At 48.9% G+C, this 23,054-nt stretch overlaps 1 protein-coding gene across 1 annotated transcript; it reads right to left on the reverse strand.

The window, feature by feature from the left end:
- Positions 1-713: 713 nt before the first annotated feature.
- On the reverse strand, positions 714-18,649 carry PSMA5 (proteasome 20S subunit alpha 5). Its single transcript, XM_073320362.1, has 9 exons — positions 18,470-18,649; positions 15,343-15,409; positions 11,841-11,967; positions 10,356-10,423; positions 9,193-9,300; positions 9,030-9,088; positions 7,945-8,047; positions 6,104-6,190; positions 714-1,004 (listed from the first exon to the last, which is right to left on the reverse strand). Exons 1-9 carry the CDS (start codon positions 18,496-18,498, stop codon positions 927-929), a joined length of 726 nt encoding a protein of 241 aa, XP_073176463.1. The 5' UTR covers positions 18,499-18,649; the 3' UTR covers positions 714-926.
- Between the last annotated feature and the right edge of the window lie 4,405 nt (positions 18,650-23,054).

A 23,054-nucleotide genomic window follows, 5' to 3' on the forward strand; every position in this document is an offset into this window, starting at 1 on the left:
CTAAATGACAGGTCACCAGAAATAAATGAAACTAGGCTGATTGTTAACAGGACAATACTGCACCCATATATCTCAAAGCAATTTCACATCTGGAAAATGAAGTCACTCTTTGAAAATTGACTATGAAAATAAAGTCACAGGCATTTGGTATGTTAAAATTCATTTCCAGTTAAGGGTATAAGTATCCTACCATGCTCTTTGGTCCTACTTTTAAGGCTCCTGTTAAGAAAATGTCAAATCCAGTTATTGATTTCACAACCTTCAACAGAAGTCAAAACTACAGGCAAGCCTTGGACATATGAAGGAGAATGGGTGAGATGAATCTGGATGAGCAGGGGCCTGGATGCACTGGATACACAAAGGGGGATTCATCTCAGGTAAGTGACATTGGATCAGATGTTTGAGTACAGATAGTATGTCATTACAGCATTCTCCACAAGAGGGAGCTTTGCCATTGGAGTTGCCAGAAAGGATCTCCCCCAGAGTGGGTGCTGGAGGTCGGGCCATGTCTGGGAACACCAGACAATGCTGTCCAGAGAAGCAGTGTGCATAGCAGTGCAGGGAGAGCAGCTTTATTAGGGATGCCTGTTTGCAGAACATATATTAGGTGCAGGGCTTTCTGTATTACCTTGCAGCAGTTTAACAGCAGAGGTCATTCTATACCTGCTCTGCATCTCCCCCCACCCCAGAACTCCATTACAAGAGAATCAAGATAAGAGTAACAAAAGGATTTATTCTCATTTCCTTACTGTAGATTGTTTATGTACAGAACCTGTAAAAAAAACCATTACAGCCTTCTACAAAGAGCAAGCACATACGCTGCTGGAAATAAAATCATGGGTACTCGAAGGAACTGAAAGAAGTCAGTTCACTTAGAACAGGGAACGAGGCTTTTGAGGGAGTCTCTCTCTCAAGCTCCTTGTTTTTCAGATATCCTTGATGACTTCTTCAAGCTCTTCTTTTGTATACATGTGAAACTTCATTCCGGGCTCCACCGTTGCAAGCTGGAAGGAGAAGAAGAAAGGGTTCAGTGTAACTATTTGCCTGCATACGTGAGGAAGTGACAGCACTGGGCATGGAACAGAGAAACTGCCAGAGATGGAGCAGCTGTTCCCTCTCAACTGCCTGATCCGCCAGCCCAGCGAGATCGTTCCAGCCTGTAACATGTTCTTTGATTCCCTAAAATAGCTGCCTGCTGCAGAAATAACTTCTAATTGACTCAATCTCCTCATAGTAGCAGCAGCTCAGGGAAACATCTACTGGGAACGCACAGGTTCAGCTGCTTCTCCCTCTGCAGGGACAGACTGGTTCGCACTAATTCTTCAACAGAAAACTTCGGGGCGGCAGGGCAAGACAAGCTGCAGTTCAGCCAGTTCCATTTCTAATCAGGCCCAGGCAAACATCTTTTGGACCACCATCTTCAGGAGGCAAGTTTAGAGAGCCAGCTTCCCTCTTCTGTAATAACCAGGGTTACAAGCCCTGTCCTGTTACACAGGCATTCTAAAAATGAGGCTATCAACAACTCAAATCATTAGGGGACAATTTGTTAATACCGAGCTTGAGTATCTTTGGGAAATTGGTAACCAAAGAGGCCATTTGCATCAAAGTCATTACTTCAAATACAGACCTGGTCAGTAGTGAACATCTGTCACTGCCCTCTATCAATCAGCTGTTTAGTGGCTCAAATGGAGATCGGAAGAGGGCCAAGGATTCAAGGGGACCTGGGCTGAGAGGAAGTTCACTCTCCCGGAAGTGACCCCAGGAGAACAGGACAGAGGCACATTATCAGGGCAGGGCATGGATCTCCTGATGCTGTTTGGATTCAGTTTCTAGGGCAGATAGCCTGGAACCTTCATGGACCAAGCACCAAAATATTAAGAAGAAATTGGAAAAGGAGCAACAGAATATTTGAAGAGCCATTTAATGGGGCTGACATGGGAAGATAGCGGTAAAGAACAGATGCAGTGGAAGCTAACAAGGGGGACTGGGGAGCACCTGTGGTTGCTACCGTATGTGGCACAGAACATTCATTCCTTGGACCGCCCTGGGATGTACTGAGTTCTGGAAGTGGGGCAGAAGTCTTCACTCTCTGGGGAATGGGGAGTATGCTACTGCCACACATCAATGGAAGAGGAAAGACTGGACACAGAAATGCAGAACAAAAAGGACCCAAGACCCACATGACCTGGAGCTTCCATTGGGCCCCATGCGGCACTGCTTTGTGGTCACCCACAGGGGAGCAAAGAATGTCAAAGATGTACAAGGTGAAGAGTATAAAAATAGGTCAAGAACTTTTAAGGCCAACATTTTCAAAATGATGAGTATTTTGAGTGTCCAACATGGGACACCTTAACCAGACCTGGCTTTCAGACGGCAGGTAGTTGGCACTTTCTGAAAGACAGCTCTGTTTACGGAGTCTCATGTCGGGCACCTAAAATCACTAACTGTTTTTGATAGTTTTGGCCTAAGATACTGGACCCACTTTGACTGGGTAGTCCTTTAAGTACAACTCTACCATGCCCCCTCCCACCCCCCAGACCACTATTCAAAGACACTAGTGAACGACAAAAATTTATCCAAACTCTAGACCAGTGGTTCGCAACCTATTTACCATTGTGGGCTGCATATGCAGCTCTCTGTGTGTTATGTGGGCCACATCCACACAATACATACACACTATCTGTATGGCCCTGAGGATGTCACATGGGCCGCAGCTGTGTGCTGATTGGGCCACAAGCAGCCGTGGACCACGTGTTGAGAACCACTGCTCTAGATTTTAAGACTTGTCTGTAAGGAAAGAGGTTAAATAAAGGGAAACAGTCACATTGAAAAAGCAAATTTTTGGAGAGACATTTCAGGTGCTGCACTGGCTCCTGAGCCCTATTGTCAAGGTATATTTTTAACTGTTCCTTTGCCACATTCTCACGTTGTTTTTCTCCACCCCACTTCCGTGAAAAAAGACACACAATGTGTTGTCAAATGTAAAAAAAAAAAAAAAAACCTAACCTTAACTCTCTCTTCGGTTTGCTTTCTAGCCTTTCAGATATAGTAACTAAGTCAAACATTCTCAACTAGAAGGGTGATTTCACTATACAGTGCCCCTTTAATCCTCAGCACACTATTCTCATACTTGCGAATACAGACTAACACGGCTGCTACTCTGAAACCTAAAAAGAAAAGGAGGACTTGTGGCACCTTAGAGACTAACCAATTTATTTGAGCATAAGCTAAATTGGTTAGTCTCTAAGGTGCCACAAGTACTCCTTTTCTTTTTGCGAATACAGACTAACACGGCTGTTACTCTGAACTCTGAAACCTGTCATTAAACCGGATAGTGATTCCTCAATGCATACAGGGCTATGCTGAAGACAGTTAAGCCGTGTTAAATGAGGACCTGAGATAAGTATACTGTACACATTACTCTGCATGGATTTCTTCACACACTGTACTATAAGTCAGTCATCCAGAGGAAAGCTTCACTGACCAAGATACTGATTTGTAAGATAGTAATAATGAGCAAACATGCTTGTAAATGTGTGGCCCCTTACTGGGCACCCCACTGTACCCTCAGGGCAGCCCTGTAAGTGGCCCCTTGCCTCAGTTTCCCTCTATTCTGCAAATAAACTCAGTACAGCCTTTGGAATACATAAGTAGCCCTTTTTGCAGTTTTAGTTTATTAGGTTTCAGAGTAACAGCCGTGTTAGTCTGTATTCGCAAAAAGAAAAGGAGGACTTGTGGCACCTTAGAGACTAACCAATTTATTTGAGCATGAGCTTTCGTGAGCTACAGCTCACTTCATCGGATGCATACCGTGGAAACTGCAGCAGACTTTATATACACACAGAGAATATGAAACAATACCTCCTCCCACCCCACTGTCCTGCTGGGAATAGCTTATCTAAAGTGAAGTCCCACTACCTACCACAAACCAAGATGCCCCCAGCACAGTCCAAATAGCACATTTGTCCCAAAAGTCCAACACCAAGTTCAGCTCTGGCATTTCTCAACATGCCCCAGCTCAGCACCTCTAGCTGGGGTTTCTCTCCACCCTTGTTCCTTTTCAGATATAGTTCCAGCTCTTCCCTGGAGACATCAGCAGACTCACCCATCCGTCCTTCAGCCCTCTCTGGCTCTCCAGTTCAGAGGCATCACCCTCTGCTGCTCTCAGCCTTTAGCACTCTCTGACCAGGGGAAGTTTGTAGGTGCCCAATCGCCGACTGCTTTCTTGCCTTCTGCTTTCCCCAGCCTGATCTGGCTTCATGGGCATCTCCTCCCTGAGCTCTCAGCCCAGCTCTGCTCTTCCTCTGAGCTCCGTACTCTCAAGCCTCTGGACTCTCTCCCATTCTAAACTGTACCTCAGGATTCTGACCTCTTGTTTATAACTCCGGGAGAAGCCTCACCCTCATTACACCAAACTAGAGTACACCTGGACTGAAAAAGGAGAGCTGAGTCCAATTTTATTTAAGGGGCTGGCTACCCTGTTAAAATGCTCATGACTTAGTCCTTGCTAATTGGAACATTTCTGGGGATGGCACAAGATTGTGCTCTGAGTGTGCAAATGCAACCTGGCATGTTCTCTTCCATCTCTCCTCTCTAGGACAGCTCAGTTTGTCATCTCAGAAGGGCTCACTAACAGCATTTAATATTAGACACAAGCAGCACATCTAGCATCAGATGCCTATTGCTAGTAGCTTTTGTTGCAGTCATTAAACTTCTCTCCTATTGCTGGTACTGTTCAGGAATGGTGCTTAGGGAAGTTTACTGGACTTCAGAGCATTTATACTGGACCCAAAGTATTTCTGTGCTTTAGTAGGTTGTGCAGTACAAAAATGTAAAATCACGTCATTCTGATCATCTTGCTTGGCTTCCCCACCTACTCCCATTACAATTTCAGCAACTGATCCTTCAGACTGCCAGAGCTAAGGCACCTCACCTGCAGCTCACAACTCTGAGAAGTCAGGCCCCAGGCATCTCAGGGTGGGCAGTCAAAAACAGAGGCACCCAAAATTAGAGTGTGCGCCTATTACTTTCAGCCTGAAAGTTACTACCTAGAGACAGCAGCTGTTGAAATCACATCCGTAACTGAAGAGACAGAAGAGCAACTTAGTAGTCAGAATGACATGATTTTAAGGTTCAGTTATCTTGTAAACTGCCAGAAATAGAAACAAATGTTATACACCAGCCTTGATTAAAATAAATCTATTCACCTACCCTTTACCATGATGGACAAAAAGAGGGAAAAAATGATTTTTATTTGCCCCACAAAAAAGTGTTAGCATGTCTGAACCAAATTGCATTTAGCAAGGCTGCTGCTCATCACTGGGAAGTGGCGGTTAACACAGACTCTACATATTCATTCCCAGAGATTTGAAGTCTGGAAAAACCATCTCTTTGGTCTTATTTTTTTGCACTGATCCAAGACTAAGAATAGTAAGTCCTGAAGCTGTATAATTTTCATTCCTTGGAAGTGACAAGAAGGGATGGCAGTGGGAAACCCTAAAAAAATTACCCAGCTGGCATGACATGTCCATTCTGGCAACTCTTGAAATCTTGTGTTAGTGCTCTTAGAACGGGGCCCCCTCCTTCAAGGTTTTGGAGAGTAATACAAAGTCAAGCCTAGCCACATTCAGGGAGTGTTGCAGGATTCAGATATTTACTCAGACAAGCATTCTCCAATTAGCAGGGCAGAAGAGCCCAGCAATACTTTCCCAAGAGCCCAAATCAAGATTAAGGATTTCATTCTTACTTCAGGTATGCCACATGGAGTTATGTGGCAACACACTGATATTATGGCAATGAGCACATTAGAAATGTATAGATGTTGACAAAACAACAGACAAGAATCACCACCTCAGGAAGAGATTGAAGGCTTAAGAATTGCAGATTGGCCCTTGTTTTAAAGTCCCCTCATCCCAGTCATTGCTATTTTGACAAATATCTAAAACCAACCCTGACCTAGTATCAGTTGAGACACCCTAAGGAGATACTTGCTGTGCAGCCACAGAAACTTGGACCAGGGAAGCAGGACAGATTTTTCTTGTAGTCCAAATGCTGCCAACTCCTACAGCATTTGTACAAGGAAGAACAGGGCAGCAGCACATACCTCAATGTTAGTTGCATTCAGTTTCTCCTCCATAACTTGCTTTAGGATGATGAGGGATGACTTGATCGCTTCTTTCAGTGTCATTGACTGTTAAATAAAACAAGCCAAAAAAAAGTTAGCCACTCAGCTTCATTGTTTAGCTTCTCACACACACCTCTCTAAACAGTCCTCTGAAAAAGAAAATCACATCCTCTCCAAAAGTCGTGTCCTCCCTCTGTCCTGCTCCAAAATATCATATCAAGCTATCAGTGGCAGCAAATCAAAATGTCACCAAATTATATATATTACCAACACTGCACTAGTCAGGAATGTAGTTCAGGTAAGGCAATAACTAAATTGCTGGATACATTGTTTTCCTTTTTGTGTGTAATACTGCAGATCTCCCCTTCTCTATGTTATCATTTTACAAAACTCAAATCAGATCTCCATCACAAAAAAAACATGACACTAATCAGGTCTCATTTATTACATCTAAATTCAGCTGCTTGGTCACCTCAACAAGGCTGTCTTAGGAAGTCCCCACCCAACACCGTCTTTCTAGTTATAAATCAGCAGGGTTCCTGTTTCTCACTGAATATTATTTAACAATTCTGAAAAATTGGCCTCCGTATTCAGAGAGCTCTTCATGCTCTAACCTGTGAGGCCCCCCATGAGCCAATGTCCAGAGCCAATGATCTATGCGATACCCAAGAACGGATGACTAGCGGTTATCAGTTGTTGGCTGTGTGCGTGTTGTACTGTACTGGCTCCGACCAGATCGATCCAAGTCTGCTGTTTGGATTAAATGCCCAAGGAAACCACAGACTCGGTTCAGTGGCACAGGGGTTCAGACAGGTGTATTGTTTACGAAGCACAGTCCTAGCGCCTGGTAGACTCTATGGCAGCGTTTCTCAGACGCTGCCACCAGCAGATTTTTCTTCGGCCACAAAAGCCTCCAAAGCAGGTGGAGAATGGGGGAGCAAAGCAGTGGCCTCTAACTGCAGCACCCAGCTGTTGCTCCTGAATAGCTGTTACCAAGAGCAGCGAGATGCACTGGCTTGGTGTTTGTGCTGGTGCCGCCAGAAGGGATCTGCACCCTGCAGCCTCCTCAGGGGATCCGGGCAGCGCCTCTGAGACATGAGGGGCTGATGTGCATGGCACTGGAGGTGGCTGCAGCGTTCAGTTGCTGGTGTGCTCCCCTGGGCAGCTCCCCTGCTCCTGCCCGGGCAAGGCAAAGGGAGCCTGGGACTCCACATGCGGCTGGTGAGTTCCTGACCCACCAACTTGATGCCGGCTCTCACTGAAGGGCTGCGGGAGGCAGGGACAGAGAGCCCGGTTTTTCAGAGCGGCCACCAGCAAGAGTTGGTGGCCACGCTCTGAGGCCACCAAAATATTTGTTGTAAGAACCCCTGTTCTATGGAGACACTTAACACATGTATACCTATTACAACGGACACAGCTCAGCGAGCAGGCATGACCTTCTGCTCCCCTCTAGCCCAGACAGAGGCACCCCCTCAGCAATCCCTCTTTTATACACCTATACAAACAAGTTATATATTGCCTCTCTGACGTGGTTAGTTACCACCCTTTAAACGTGTACCTGTTGGTTCGATCAAAACATCTCTATCCATCATGCTGTCAACCTGAAATTATCTTTAGGAGGGGTCAGCGTGTCCCTGTATCATCTTGGGGAGTGTATTTATACCATAACATGGTATCGGAGTGCTCTGGTACTACCCTTCTGGATTTAGCCCCTGTATCTAGTTTCCCCACCCATGAAGTGGGAGTAATACCTACTTCCCAGGGCACTGCAGACATCAGCTAGCTAATCAGTGGGTGTAATTCTGAACTCATTCCGTTACCTTGTGATAAACCTCTTGCAGGGAGCTCTGTGCACCTTCCGAGGCAGACCCAATTGCTTTGGCATCGCACTGCACAAATGTCCCAGAAGGGTCCATGTGAAACCTGCCAGGAATACAGGTAAGAGAGTCTTATGCCACTGCATTGCAAGGGGTTCCCCAGAAGATTCACAATAATGAAACATTCTCTGCAGAGCCCAATTTACAGCTGGAAGTTAAGGACTCATCGGGTGACATTTAGAGAGCAGCAGCTTGCCTGACATCCTGAGGCAGAGGCTCAGGGTACATGCTATGTGGCTAAAGCCAGCATCATCCTGTATGGCAGATTTGAGGGGCTGCTGAGACAAGATACACCAGCAGCAGGTAACTCCTGCTGGCATCTGGAGGACAAGACAAAATTCAGACCAAGATTCCAAAGGGGCTGAAGGGTCAAGAAATGCCCTGAAGCAAGTGCCAAACCCAACAGACAACCAGGGTATCCAAATTAGAATTAGAGTTGCACCCCTTTCTGTCACTATCGCTCACAACCCTAGCAGAAGCATTTCACATTAACAGGATCTTTCATTATTCTGACAGGGACCGAGGCCATGGTTACCCAGAAAGACAGACCTTCAGCTCCAGATTCTTTTCACTGTGCTGTTCCTCCCACTGCATTCATGGAACTTCCACCCCCCACCCCCACCACTCCAGGAAGGTCTGGATCTTGGAAGCACATTGAGTTTCTGGTTACAAGTGCTCCCACCCCCTCCCTAAGGAATGATATAGCAGGCTCCAGATATTATGTTACAAGTGGTTCTGCTAGTCCTTTGGGGAAGGGTAAGAAAGATCTTCCCCCCTCACTTTATTCTCAACTTTTTTTTAAATCAAACTTAAAATCAGGGTTTACTGCAAGCATCATATTCTGTTCCACAATGAACAGGCAACCACTGCAGCTTGTTGCATCCCAGGCACATACTGAGATAAGCCCAAGATGTTGATTTCTACGCAATTCCCTATTTCTTGTCTAATCAGACTATCTCGTGGTGCTTCAGGTAGAAGCCCCGCCTCTTCCCAAGAAGAGCATGAACCAGTGAGAGAACTGAACTTACAGTTGGGGTCCTTTTTCATCGACTCCTCCGAACAGCAGCGCTACACCAAATGGACGAGACTGTAACAAAACCACAGGAGGGTTGAGAGAGACCAGGACTGTTAAGGCAAAGGAAATCCAATGGTTTTACAATCAGAAAATGTCCTGTGCCAGCACCTACTCACCATAGCACCAGGATCAGCATCCTCCTCTCCAAACTGCAGGGCTAGGTTGGATACGGCCTGTGTCACGCTCTCTACTGTCATGATTTCATTGTATGTAAACCAGTGATTCTAGGAGAAGGTAATACAAGGGCTTGACCCATCTGTCCCTTTCCAAAAGCCAGTTCTTGCGCATGATCCTCAATAGGACACATGCAAAAGCCAATGCTCTGATGGAATAAAAGGGTCTCAAAGGTAATGGGCCTGCCATGTAGCCTTGTGATGGTGCTCTGCATTGCCATGCGGGAGACTCATAAGAATGGCCATACTGGGTCAGACCAAAGGTCCATATAGCCCAATACCCTGTCTTCTGACAGTGGCCAATGCCAGGTGCCCCACAGGGAACAAACAGAACAGCTAATCATCAAGTGATCCATCCCTTGTCACCCATTCCCAGCTTCTGGACTCCAGTTCCATTCCCTGACCTGGCAGGAGCTTGGGGCATTACAAGGGCAGTACATTCAATCACAAGATGGAGATAATGCAAGGAACGCTCTGTATTGCTCAGAAGTGACATCCCAAGCTAAAGGACGTGTGTCTGTGACATGGGCCTCTCAGAAGAGGAGTATCTTCATGGCCTGGTTTGGGATGGGAAAAAACGAGTAATTTGGAAATTATACAAATTCACAAGGGCTTCTTTCAGAAGTAGTGGATCGGTCCCTTTACTAGTTTGCTGCTCCCTTAGGGACACCTGATACCCTGGGACACTACCAGGGTGATTGCAAAGTCAGTACATCTTAGAACTACACTCAGCTGAAAGGAGAGAAGGATTTCACGTTACTCTAAAAGAAGGGGAGGAACAGTGCTGATGTGTCTTTATCCACCCATACCAGCTCCGAGTCCCCCAGGAAAAGCTCCTCTACAACAGAATTTAATGCAGTTCCTTCTTCATACCAAGCTCTCACTACTAAAAAGACCAAAACAAACAACAAGTGTGAGTGAGAGTCAGTTCTGCCAAACACCTGTGAAATTTCAGCTGCTGGGCTTGGCTCCGAGTTTCTCCTCCTGCTCTGCATTGTTTGCCTTTGCTACCCAGGTCTGCAAGTGCCAGGACCATCCAATTGGCCAGAAAAATAATCTATTCTCAGAATCAGGTTGTTGTTTTGAGATACTAGAGGAAGCTTTACCTGTGTCTCCACTCTTGCTTTATCAATTAAAGTCTTTGCATCAGCTATTAATCCGCTCATGGCACAGCCTGAAACAAAGGGGAGAGAGTGTGACAAATAAGTTCATTTATTAAGTTATCTACCACTTTTGTCCCCAAAATGCCCAAAGCACTTTACTAGTGACATAAGTACTCCTTCACCCACTGGGCCAAATGTGGCTCCTGTGTAACAGCATTCAGTAACGCTATACAATAGTTTAGGTCAGAAAGTGAAGAACACTGGATGCAAATGGAATTGCCAGATAGGTAATATTCTACTGCTCAGCTAGATGGCTAAAGCTATGGCTTATCAGGGCTGATGCCTGGCATTCCGATATACAGAGCTACGCAAAAAACCACTACTGCAGCGAATGGACAAAGGAACCGAATCTGAAACCTTGGAAGAGAATCCAAGGCACTAGCCAAACCTGCTGGAAAGAATAAAGTCATCCTCCCCCGAAAAGGGGGCTGGCTGCTTCTCTGTTAGCTGGCAGTGGCACAGTAAGAGGTCTGAGACAGCAATCAGGCTCCACAGGGAGCCACTCACCAGCTTCCTGAACATAGGTGGCATAATGTAAGGGTGAATTAATTAGTGGCTGGGTAGCACAAGGCAGCCAGAATTTAGGCTGGGAACTTACTAAATGTGTGAGAGTGAAGGGCTGCGGTGGGAGGACCTGTGGGGCTATTGACCAAAAATCTAAGTATTGGAAAAGTCACCTTTCTGCCTGATAGCGTTTGATATGCACACAGAATGCCACAAAGTTGCACGTTTGTAGCTGGTTGAAATAAGCGGCTATAAATAAATTGATCCGTTCAACCTGTTATACCACATGGCGTCTGGTAGCTGTGGAAAGGGCTGTATTGTAAGAAAGCAGAGGAGAAAGGTTTTTTCTGGGAATCTAGCCTGTCTCTTCATGAGCAGCACAGCCCACACCAATTCTTATCACTTACAAGAGTAGTGTTTTGGAGAGCTCTAATTTTTTTAAGCAGACATATTTTAAGCTGGCCCAATCAATCTTCCTTGGGCCCCCTGCAGCTGCAGTAAGCTGCCTTGAGCACAGAGGAACAGTCTAACATTAGTGATCCAACCAGTGAGCTCCCAGCACAGACACTGGCCTGGGATCAAACCTTTACATTGCAATAATTCCCTACCCTCCCAGATCTAAATTTGGGGATGAGTTTTCATTAGGGAGGTCAAAGAGGAAGAGCATTTCAGCTGCTGCTTCCTGCTCCTGCAACTATGTCCTGCTGGCCTGGAGCCTGGAAAACCAGTAACCAGTATTTGCTGGGAGTTGCTTGTTCATTCCCACCCAAGAAAGCCACGTGAGGGCCTCAGATGACTTCAGAAACCATGTTTCAAGACAAGTCTCTCATGAAACTCTTCTGGAGAAGCTTTTTTTACACGTCCAGGGCTGGAAGGATGACACAGGCCTTACCATGAGAAGGAACAAACCTGCATTACTCTTACCTATATGAGAATCTATTTCTACAATTTTTTCAATACTGCTGGGTTCCATAAGTGAGGAGGTGATTCTCTTCTCCACTGCCAGGCAAACACCTTCTGATGTCTGAATCCCAATGGCTGTGGAGCCAAGCTAAGAACACACACACAGTTACCACCATCACACGTAATCTACAACAGCATTAGGGTGCCTACACTTTGGTATCTAATCTACACAAAATGAGGATGCTCATCTTGACCTACATCATTTGTAGTATCTCTACCCCCCCCGCCGAATGATGCCATTACTGTACTACAACATCAGTAGCAGAAACAGATTCTGCATATACTAATGCAGGGGTTCTCAAACAGTGGGTCAGGACCCCAAAGTGGGTTGTGACCCCATTTTAATGGGATCACCAGGGCTGGCGTTATACTTGCTGGAGCTGAAGCCAAAGCCCGAGGGCTTCAGCCTTGGGTAGCAGGGCTCAGGCTTCGGCTTCAGCCCTGAGCGACAGAGGTCAGGTTACAGGCCCCCTGACCGGGGTAGGGCTCGGGCTTTGCTGTCCTCGCCCAGCTGGGGTAGCAGGGCTCAGGTTTCAGTCCCCCCTCCTGAGGTCATGTAGTAATTTTTGATGTCAGAAGTGAGTTGTGGTGCTATAAAGTTTGAGAACCGCTGCACTAATGTATCTACAGTTATGTACCTTCACAACAAATACAGGATAACGCACAGTGAGAGCTAAACTAAGAGGGCATAATTTGATCTGGGAACTGAAGTTAAGCTGCTCAGGACGTGCAGTTTGAAAGTTAATCGAGACCCAGAAACCCTCTTGCAGATTAGTAATTAATCTCTTCCCTGAGCTATACCATAATCTCACTGAATTTTTTTTTAATTTTACAGATTAAAAAGAGCTTTGTGAATTTTTTTTTGCAGAACAAAATTAAAGTCAGATGCATTGATTTCCATGGATATAAAATGGGATATAACGAATATTTGCAGATTAATTTTATTAGTTTAGTCACTTTTATTCTTTCCTTTGCTGTGAAATCCCTTACTATCTGCAGAATTTACTTAGGAGTCTTCACCAAGTGAAAGAGAGGTACTTTGCACTCTCACCAAATCCTGCTTTTCATGCCTTAATTACTGGATCCTCAACTCCCCTGTGAGATAATTAAGTATTACACTCCTCTGAGAGACAGGGAAATGGGCATAATGAAGTGAGGTGACTGACAAAGGCCACACAGGGCATCAGAACTGGGATTAAATCTCAGGAGTACTTGGCTATCAGTTGCCTGCTCATAACTCTAAGAGCTTGCCTACACAAGGAAGTTTACTTGTATAACTATATCAGTAAATTTCCCCATATAGACAAGCCCTAAACCATGCCACTGTCAAATGCACACAGGTATTCCCTAATTTTGGAAGTTGCATCATATTCACCTGCATGTTTCTCAAAGACTGAACCACCTGGATCCCTTATTAAGTATATACCTTACTTGAACCACATTCAAAGCTTTGGCTGTAATTATGAAACAAAATATGATTGAGGTACTGCAAAGATTGCATTACCAACTGCCCCAATTTATTTCCCTGTAAACTGAAGGATCCCCCTGCACTCCCAATACATGGAATAATGTACCGAACATCTTAAAGGCAATATTTGAGCTGCATAAATCTAATTCATTTCCAGGCTTATTGATGGAACACACAATAAAGACAAGCAAGTTTATCCTATGGATTAGGTTTCAGATTTATTATATGTATTTTATGAGCAATATGAATGCATCAACACGCTGACTACTAGAATGCATTTAAGAGTTCTTGCTTCCAAAAACTTGATGAAACTGAATAGCTGCATCTTGCCTGCTCCTTGTGGCCAAAGTGTTTGAGTGGAAACTAGTAACAGAGAAGATATTCATCTACGTGGACCCTTAACGTTAATCCCTAAATAGAGGCTATCGAAGAACCTATAAAAAAAGGTTTCTTTCCTCAACGCCACTTACACTAAAACCCTCTGCATCAAATTTGGAAAGAAACTGTTGGTTTCTTCATATATTAGAAAAAATACACTTCAATTTCTCAATTAATTTAAAACCCATCTTGTGCATGAGCAATGAGACAACTGCATTATTTGCAATAGAAAGAACATTCAACCATTATAAACAGGCACTCACAAACCCCAGGTTTCTTTGGCAATTAGCCAAGAAAATAAAGGTCATCTAGTTAACACAGAATAGAGTACAGTTACAATCTGGTAATCTTTGAGAGAGGTGGTATGTGGAAACTACACATCCCAGAATGCAATGCTCCATTAGCCCAAAAAGGTTCAGGGCATCAAGTGAATATTTTTAATTGAAGCTGTAGGGAGGCATTTAAGGAGGTAGAACATAATTACTCAAATAAGAATTTGGTGTACATGTTGGAGCGAACACCAAGTCTCAAAAATGCCATGGGATCTTTAATAATCTCAAGTGTCCAGGACACCCCCCACACAGTTCTAACTACATTTGGCAGTATGTTAGCATTCAGTAGTTTCCCCAAGCTTTTGCTGAGTGTGTAGTTTTGGGGAAGAGGTCTTTCCCCTTCCCCCACTCTAGGCTGTGGTGTTCTTAAGTGTTAACTGACATTCAATTCAATTGATTATACAATGGATTTTGCTTATTAGCAACCTCTTAGTTCCCAGTAAAAATTGCTGCTACCCAGAAGTTGCCAATAAGCAGAAGGCTGGTTTTGCGGGGCTGCAGCCAGGGAACAAGCACTAGACAGCCCGAACCCCCGGTGTCAGGACAGAACGCAGCCAGGAAAGCAGAGGGAGAGGTACTGTGCAGCCTTGTGTGGCCTCAGAACCTACACACTCCATGGAAAGCCCCAGCATCTGGGCTGAAGTCTCCCTACTGCTGCGCAGCCCACAGCCTCCCCTCCCAGCCCATAGTGCCAGGACTCTGGTAGGGGATCCCCCATTAGGCTGGGACGTGGGCACCCCAGGCCACTATGAATGTGGATGGCAGTTCCTGGTCACGGGCAGGTTGGTGGGGCTGCAGCCAGAGAAGGAAGCACTGGGACCTGCCGAACCAAGGTACTAGTGCTAGGGCGGCACACAGCATACAGACGTACTGTGCAGCCTCAAACGCTTCCTTTCCTTTCTGTAGCCCTGCAAACCTGCCTGCAGCTGAGGTCTTTCCTCCAGAAAAAGTTGTTAATAAGCGGCATGCCTGTTGCCAGCATCCGAAGCCCACGATGGAACAGGATTGGCTCTCAACTGCAAGATGTCATCAGGATTACTATTAACCAGCATCACTGTATGAACACAAGAGCTCCACCAGGCAGGGTGTGTGTGTGTAAAAAAAGGGAACAATAAATGATAGAGCACTGGTTCAGTCCTCACTTCAAATGAAGAGTCAACTACTGAAATGAACAACAGGACTTTTGTTAAGAGCTCTCCCGTCCTTAGTGACTAAGCCCAATCACAATTGGGAGCGTTTGGGCTACAGATAGCAACGTATCAACAATGGCTGAGGTTTGCAATACCTTGATAGCCTCGATGGCATATTCCACCTGGAACAACCGCCCCTCTGGAGAAAAGGTATTCACACCCCTGCAATGAAAAAAATCAGAGCTAGAGAAAAGGCCAAAAACTTAAGGACAAACATCAGAGAAAATAGTTCTTGGTTCTATTCTGCAGAGGGACCTAATGGCACCAAGTCAAGTCAGCTGGTAATGCAGAACGACGGCATTTTAGTCAGTGGCTGGATATGTTTATAGATGTTCCTCATCCAGCAGCATGACACCTGTATATTCAGAAAGCGAACACCAACATGGCAGATATTGACTAGAGGGATGTAGACCCATGAGTTTTAAAAAGAGGAAGGAGTGAAAGAGCAGCAGGGACTGGACAAAGAAGCAGAAGATGCCCTAGAACTCCAGTGGGTCCAATTATAAATGTGGGGAGAAATGCTCCAAAGGATCTTCCACAAGCAGATACCAGAACGGCCACTGGACTCTAAACAGTGTATGCTCCTATTGGCTCAGGAAGGCTATTGCCTTGCTTATATTTAGCAAGAGTTTTTCCCACCTACATAGCTACCACCTCTTGCAGAGGCAGGAGTTATTAACCTGACAGGAGAGCTCTCTCCCGTTGGCTTAGAGCAGTGGTTTTCAAACTTTTTCCTCATGACCCAGTGGAAGAAAATTGTTAATGCCAGTGACCCAAAACAATTATTTTTTTTTACTAGAGTTTTCATAAAATCATAATATTGCAATACATTCCAGATTAACCCCCTTTACATAACACTAGACACTACCCTTAGTAAGCCTACGGTAAGGAGTGTGGGAGGTGGCCCAGGGTGGGGCAGAGGGTGGGGTGTGGGCTCTAGGGTGGATCTGGGGATGAGGGTTCAGGATGCAGGATGGAGCTCAGGGCTGGGGCAGAGGATTGGGATACGGGGGGAGGGATGAGGGTTCTAGCTGGGGCCAGGGATTTGGGGTGCACCAGGCAGGCCCAGCCCTCCCCCCCGCCCCCAGCAGCTAGCTCTGGGAGAGGGACCTGCCTCTCTCTCCCTTTGCCGGCTGCCAGCACCAAGCACACGCCTCTCTTCCCTCTGCACGGAGCTCCAGGGAAAGGGTCCCTCTCTCCAGGCCGGCAGCAACAAGCTCCGGGGGAGAGGCTCACAGCAGCCCTCTAAGCCCCAACTTGCTACCCTCCCCAGTTCCCATCCACCCCCTACCTCTCTCCTCTCCAGTTCCCTGCTGTGCAGCCCTATAGAGCTGCTGCACAGCAATGATAGTTATAATTTGAATCAGCAAAGCGACCCAATGCCGGACATTCCGCGACCCAGTAATGGGTTGCGACCTGTACTTTGAAAAACTGCGGCCTAGAGCGCTACAGTGGTGCAGAAAAGGTACTCCTTTTCTTCTTGCAGATACAGACTAACACAGCTGCTACTCTGAAACCTGTCAGAGTGTAAGGGTGCATATGCAAATTCACATTTGCCACATCCACGCGAATAGCTTAGCTCATGATTACATAGTGACCCAAACTTTCTGAGAGAGTAGTTTTTGTTTATTTGCTTTGATGGCAGTTTTATAACCATGCAAAACATAGTGTTCGGTCCAACTAAAAATGGAACCAAAAGCCTGAAAACTCAGTCACTCTGTGACTAACCCAGCCTGCTTCTTAGGCCCTGCCTACACTATAGTTCTGAAAAAAGAAAAGGAGTACTTGTGGCACCTTAGAGACTAACCAATTTATTTGAGCATGAGCTTTCGTGAGCTACAGCTCACTTCATCGGATGCATACTGTGAAAATTTTCCACATACTTTCCACGTATGCATCCGATGAAGTGAGCTGTAGCTCACGAAAGCTTATGCTCAAATAAATTGGTTAGTCTCTAAGGTGCCACAAGTACTCCTTTTCTTTTTGCGAATACAGACTAACACGGCTGTTACTCTGAAACCTATAGTTCTGAAGTTGCAAGCCAGACAGTAGGAGGTCTAACATGAGTAGGTAGGCCTCATGTACTTGGGTCAGGGAAACTATATTAACACTTTGTTAACAACCATCGTATTTAAAGCAGATTGAGCTATGGCATAGACAGGGCCCAAGTGTTTGGAAACAGCAGTTAAATTACAATAAAAAGGCACAATATGTGGAATTAGGGACAAGGCTACAACTACTCTACAATTATCTGTCTCCAATAAGCCTCTTTCTTGTAATGAAGTCTATGGCCACCTGTAATTGTAATGTGGACAGAGCCAAAATGGCTTTGCTAACTTGGACTCTACTTGGTTACTGCTGCTTTACGTCTGACTTTTAGCCATACTGCAGCACTATTGGTATTTAATCTCAAGAGACTTCAGGGAGAGTTGGGTGCCACGAGTGGAAAAGGAGGATGCTGTAGTGGGATAATCTGATGGTGTTCCTTTGAGCGCGACATCAAGGGCACATCTTTACTTTAGCACTTTAATGTGGCTTGGGTAGTCACAGCACAGTGCTGGGAAAGAGCTCTCCCAGCGCTATAAAAAAGCCACCCCCACGAGGGGAATAGCTCCCAGGGCGGGTGCACTGTCTACACTGGCACTTTACAGCGCTGCACCTTGCTGTGCTCAGGGGGGCGTAAAGTGCCACTGCAGACAAGCCCCAAGTTTCCTACTTCAGAGACATTAAGGCTGGGTGGCTAAAGCATCCTTTCCCATTGCCCAGGGCCCCCAAATGCTGGCCACCTCCAGCGTGCTGTCAATCAGGCCCCAGAGTGATGACACAGCGGGGTCTGTCCTCCCCCACTAAGGACCCCGGCTCAGGGCCAGGAGCAAGGGAAGGAGCCCGACCCTGGGGACTCACTGGGAGCATCGCCCCCACGGACACCGCCAGGGAGCAGCCCAAGGGAGGACCCGGAAGGGGGGATCCCCGCCGAGAGGCAGCGGGAGGCTGGGCGCGGGCAGAGAGAAGGGAGCGGGGAGGCTCAGGGGGCAGAGCTCCCCGCGCGGAGGGGCGGGCGCTGAGCGGGGACCCCCCGCAGTGCGGGGACCCCCGGCGCGGCTGAGAGGGCTCGGCGGGAGGGGTCGCGGAGGCTGGGCCGGCCCCAGGCCCCGGCCGGGCTCCATGACGAGGCAGATGCTGGGGCTGGGCCCGCGCCGGGGCGGGCCCGCCCTCGCTCACCTGTCGTACTCGGAGCGGGTGAGGAACATGGCGGCGACGGGCGCGAGGCGGAAGGCCGGTGCGTGCGGGGCAGGGAAACGCCGAGTCCGGGTCCAAGTCCCACGCCAGGCCCGAAACCTCCAGCGAGCGGCCCTGTCAGCAACCGGCTCCGCACTGCGCCTGCGCGGCCCTGCCCCCACCGCTACCCAATTGGCGAAGCACCCTGAGACGTCACCATGCCCTCGCCAATAGGCACCCGAGGCGGGATCCCGTCTTACTTCTCTGCGATTGGTCAAGAGCTCCCTTGCCAAGCCTTGATTGGCTGCTGGTTGCCAGGGTCTAAGGAGTATGCGGATCCCGCCCCACTCTTCAATCCTTGCGATGGGTGAAGAACCCAGACGGTAATGAGGGGGGAGGGGCATCAGGTGTTAGGAGCGGGCAGGCACAGGCCGCGCGGGGGAGGGGCCGGGCCCGGCAGGGGCTGGGCCCACCGGGGAAGGGAAGGGAAGGGAAGGGAAGCGGGGGGTACTGGGCCCAGGAGGGCGAGGGCGAGGGCTGTGCCCACTAGGGAAGGGAAGGGAAGGGAAGTGGGGGGTACTGGGCCCAGCAGGCAGGGAGGGGGCTGGGCCCAGGAGGGCGAGGGCTGTGCCCACTAGGGAAGGGAAGGGAAGGGAAGTGGGGGGTACTGGGCCCAGGAGGGCGAGGGCTGTGCCCACTAGGGAAGGGAAGGGAAGGGAAGCGGGGGGTACTGGGCCCAGCAGGCAGGGAGGGGGCTGGGCCCAGGAGGGCGAGGGCTGTGCCCACTAGGGAAGGGAAGGGAAGGGAAGCGGGGGGTACTGGGCCCAGCAGGCAGGGAGGGGGCTGGGCCCAGGAGGGCGAGGGCTGTGCCCACTAGGGAAGGGAAGGGAAGGGAAGTGGGGGGTACTGGGCCCAGGAGGGCGAGGGCTGTGCCCACTAGGGAAGGGAAGGGAAGGGAAGCGGGGGGTACTGGGCCCAGCAGGCAGGGAGGGGGCTGGGCCCAGGAGGGCGAGGGCTGTGCCCACTAGGGAAGGGAAGGGAAGTGGGGGGTACTGGGCCCAGCAGGCAGGGAGGGGGCTGGGCCCAGGAGGGCGAGGGCTGTGCCCACTAGGGAAGGGAAGGGAAGGGAAGTGGGGGGTACTGGGCCCAGCAGGCAGGGAGGGGGCTGGGCCCAGGAGGGCGAGGGCTGTGCCCACTAGGGAAGGGAAGGGAAGGGAAGTGGGGGGTACTGGGCCCAGCAGGCAGGGAGGGGGCTGGGCCCAGGAGGGCGAGGGCTGTGCCCACTAGGGAAGGGAAGGGAAGGGAAGTGGGGGGTACTGGGCCCAGCAGGCAGGGGCAGGGGCTAGAGGCTGGGCCCAGTAGAGAGAAAGCAGCAGCAGGGTGGAGATGGGGCAGGTGCAGTAGAAGGGGCTGAGGCCAGCAGGTCCTGAGTTCTGTCGCTTCTGCTCTCAGTTGGGCACCAGGTCTCGAGTAACCAGACCAGCGTGGTTGTAACCTCTGCTCCCAGCACTCACTACTGGCCACGGGCGGGGGTCGCTGGGCACAACTGGTGATTTCATGACAAGTCTCACAACGGTTGTGTCTTTTTGTTAAAGTCCCACCTGCAGAGATCAGGAGATTGCATGAGACTCTCAGCATTCATTTTAAAAAAAGATTTCTCCCGCACCCCCGCTTTGTTGCAGCAAAAATCTTCAAATCACAAAGTGAATGCACCCTAGCAGCTCTAAAAGCAGAAGGGAAAGAAAAATACTCCAAAATGTATTCTTTTTTAAAATATTTTTAAAAATATCATGATTTTTACATGAATCATGATTTTAAGGGGCCTCAGTCATGATTTCTGAATGCCTGAGATTGTCAATATTGCAACTGCACCACAAACACCAGCATCCATGAAAACATTGCTGCAGCTACACCCTGTGCAGCCACTGCCTGCTGCTGTACTCACCCTCTTCTGTTGTGCACACTGACTCCTCATACTGTGCAGGTTGGTCTGTACACACAAAACTGGCCTCGTGCTGTAACTCATGCTGGTTCTCAAGGGCTGTGGATTCCAGACCACACAGCTTTTTGTCCTAACACCTTAGCACTTGGGGACACGCTGGTCCCACCATCGTCACCTCTCCCACCGTAGCACCCTGGCTGCTCCACAGCTAATCTCCCATCTGCAGAGCTTGGATTGCTCCAAACTCCTTGTGGCTCTTGGGATGCTCCAAACCACTCAAGAGTGAGATGTTCACTAGGATTTAGCCCAAAGATTCATCATTAAGCCCTGGTCTACACTAGGACTTTAGGTCGAATTTTAGCAGCGTTAAATCGATAGGAGGAGGGGTAGCCTTTACAGAGATCTGTGATGCTGTACAGAATAAATAATTAAGTACAAATCACAAACTCTGAATTATCAGCACTGCTGGTAAACTACTTTCAGACCTCTGTAAATCTCAGATTTGCTGTTTTGCAAACACTCCGCAAACATTATAGGTTTAATTGTTTAGAGACTGATTGAAAACTGAAATCCACTTGTGAATCATCTTCTCCTGAATGTACATACAAGTCCCTGGAGTTTACACCTGTGAGATATTAACTTATGGCTAGGGCCCTATCAAATTCATGATCCATTTTGGTCAATTTCACGGTCATAGGATTTTAAAAATCATATATTTCACTGTTTCAAATATTAAAATCTGAAATTTCAAGTATTGTGACGGTGGGGGTCTCAACCCAAAAGAGGGTCATGGGGGGATTGCAAGGCTATTGTAGGGAAGTTGAGGTGTTGCCACCCTTATTTCCGCACAGCTGCCTTCAGAGCTGGCTGCCCAGAGGACGGCTGCTGGCCAGGCACCCAGCTCTGAAGGCAGCACCGTCACCACCAGCAGCGCAGAAGCGAGGGTGGCCTGGTATGCGGGGGCGGGTCGTCGCTTTTGGAGGGCACAGAGCCAGCTTTGTGGGTGGGTGATGTGGGTGACTGCCCAAGGCCCTGTGGTAAGCAGAGTGCCATGGTTTCCCTGCTCCCCCACAGCCAGTCCAAGGCCCCTGAAACTCCTGAGAGCTGGGCCCACAGCTGGGTAGGGACAGGCTGGGGGCTCCTACCATGTGCCAGGCTCCAGCTGCTAGTCCTGGCTGGGCTGCTGCTGGCAGTGGTGCTGCCTTCAGAGCCGGGCTCCCAGCCTGGAGCCGCGGAGCTTCCTGCAACTGGGGTAGGTTCCCGGAGGTGGGTCTGACCCAGCCCTGGGAGCAGACCGTGCAGGGTAAGAGGAAGTCCCGTCCCTCCCTAGCTGGGCTGGAACCAGAGGCTGGAGCCTGGTGCGTGTTAGGAGCCCCCAGCTGGGCGCCCCCAGCTCTGCCCCCCCACACTCTGAGTACATGGGCTAAAGGGGCCTTGGGCTGGCTGTGTGTGTGTGGGGAGGATGACAGCACCCCCCTGACCAAGAGGCCCTAGGCAGTTGCCCACTCACCCACATGTAAGGCTGGCCCTGTCCCTTCCAAAGGTGATGACCCCACCATATGATGCAACTCTCACTTCCGCGCTGCTGCTGGCGGCGGCGCTGCCATCAGAGCGGGGCTCCCAGCCAGCAGTTCTGGAGCTTCCTGCAGCTGGGGAAGGTTCCTGGAGGTGGGTCTGACCCAGCCCCGGGAGCAACCTGTGCAAGGGAAGAGGAAGTCCCGTCCCTCCCCAGCCTGTCCAGGACTAGCAGTTGAAGCCCAGTGCACAGCTGGAGCCCCAACCCTGCCCATCCCCTACAATAGCCCGATTTCACGGGAGTAGATCAGATTTCATGGTCCATGACGGGTTTTTCATGGCCACGAATTTGGTAGGACCCTACTTACAGCTTGTGTTATACCAGGGCCCTCCAGCACAGTTGAGTCAGCATCTTCTCTTATTTTTAGGTGGTCTTAGTCCGTGAACTTTAATGCTAGACATAAAATCCACCTTCCCCTTAAAGTCTGGACGATCCTGAGGCCTAGGGTGACCAGATAGCAACTGTGAAAAAACGGGAAGGGGTGGGGGATAATAGGCGCCTATATAAGAAAAAGTCTCAAAAAACAGGACTGTTCCTATAAAAATGGGACTCTGGGCACCCTACGGAGACCTCTTCTCCTTTTACTCCTGTTTGTTTGTGGATGTGGTGCTGTGGAGCTAAGTTCCCTCGAAGCTGCGTGGCCAGGTGGCCATGCAGCAGCCAATTAAGCGCTGCGCAGGTGCTCAGGGCTGCGGCGGGAGAGATGCCGCTCCCCCAGCGCCAGGTCTGCTGTGGCAGGGAGTGACGCCAGCCCAGACAGTACTGGGTTTATAATGGCGGCAGGCCCACGCTCAGCAGGGGTCCTGGCGGCCCGGCCCGTCGCTCCAGTGGCCACAGCACTGGCTCCTCTCCTCTCCAGCCCCTCCAAGCCTGCTGGCCCAGGGCTTCTCTCCTCCCGCCCTCTGCCCACTCGCTCCTCTGAGGGCTCCTCTCTCCATCCCCCGCCCCCATCACCAACAGGCAGCAGCCTCTGGCTGCCGGCCAGTGATGGGGAGAAGGAGGGGGCGGAAAGGAGCCCACAGCCACTGCTGCTCCTCCCCCGACTGTCACTGGCGGCCCGGACTGCGGAC

The sequence above is a fragment of the Lepidochelys kempii genome, chromosome 21 (assembly GCF_965140265.1).
Source record: "Lepidochelys kempii isolate rLepKem1 chromosome 21, rLepKem1.hap2, whole genome shotgun sequence".
NCBI lineage: Eukaryota > Metazoa > Chordata > Testudines > Cheloniidae > Lepidochelys > Lepidochelys kempii.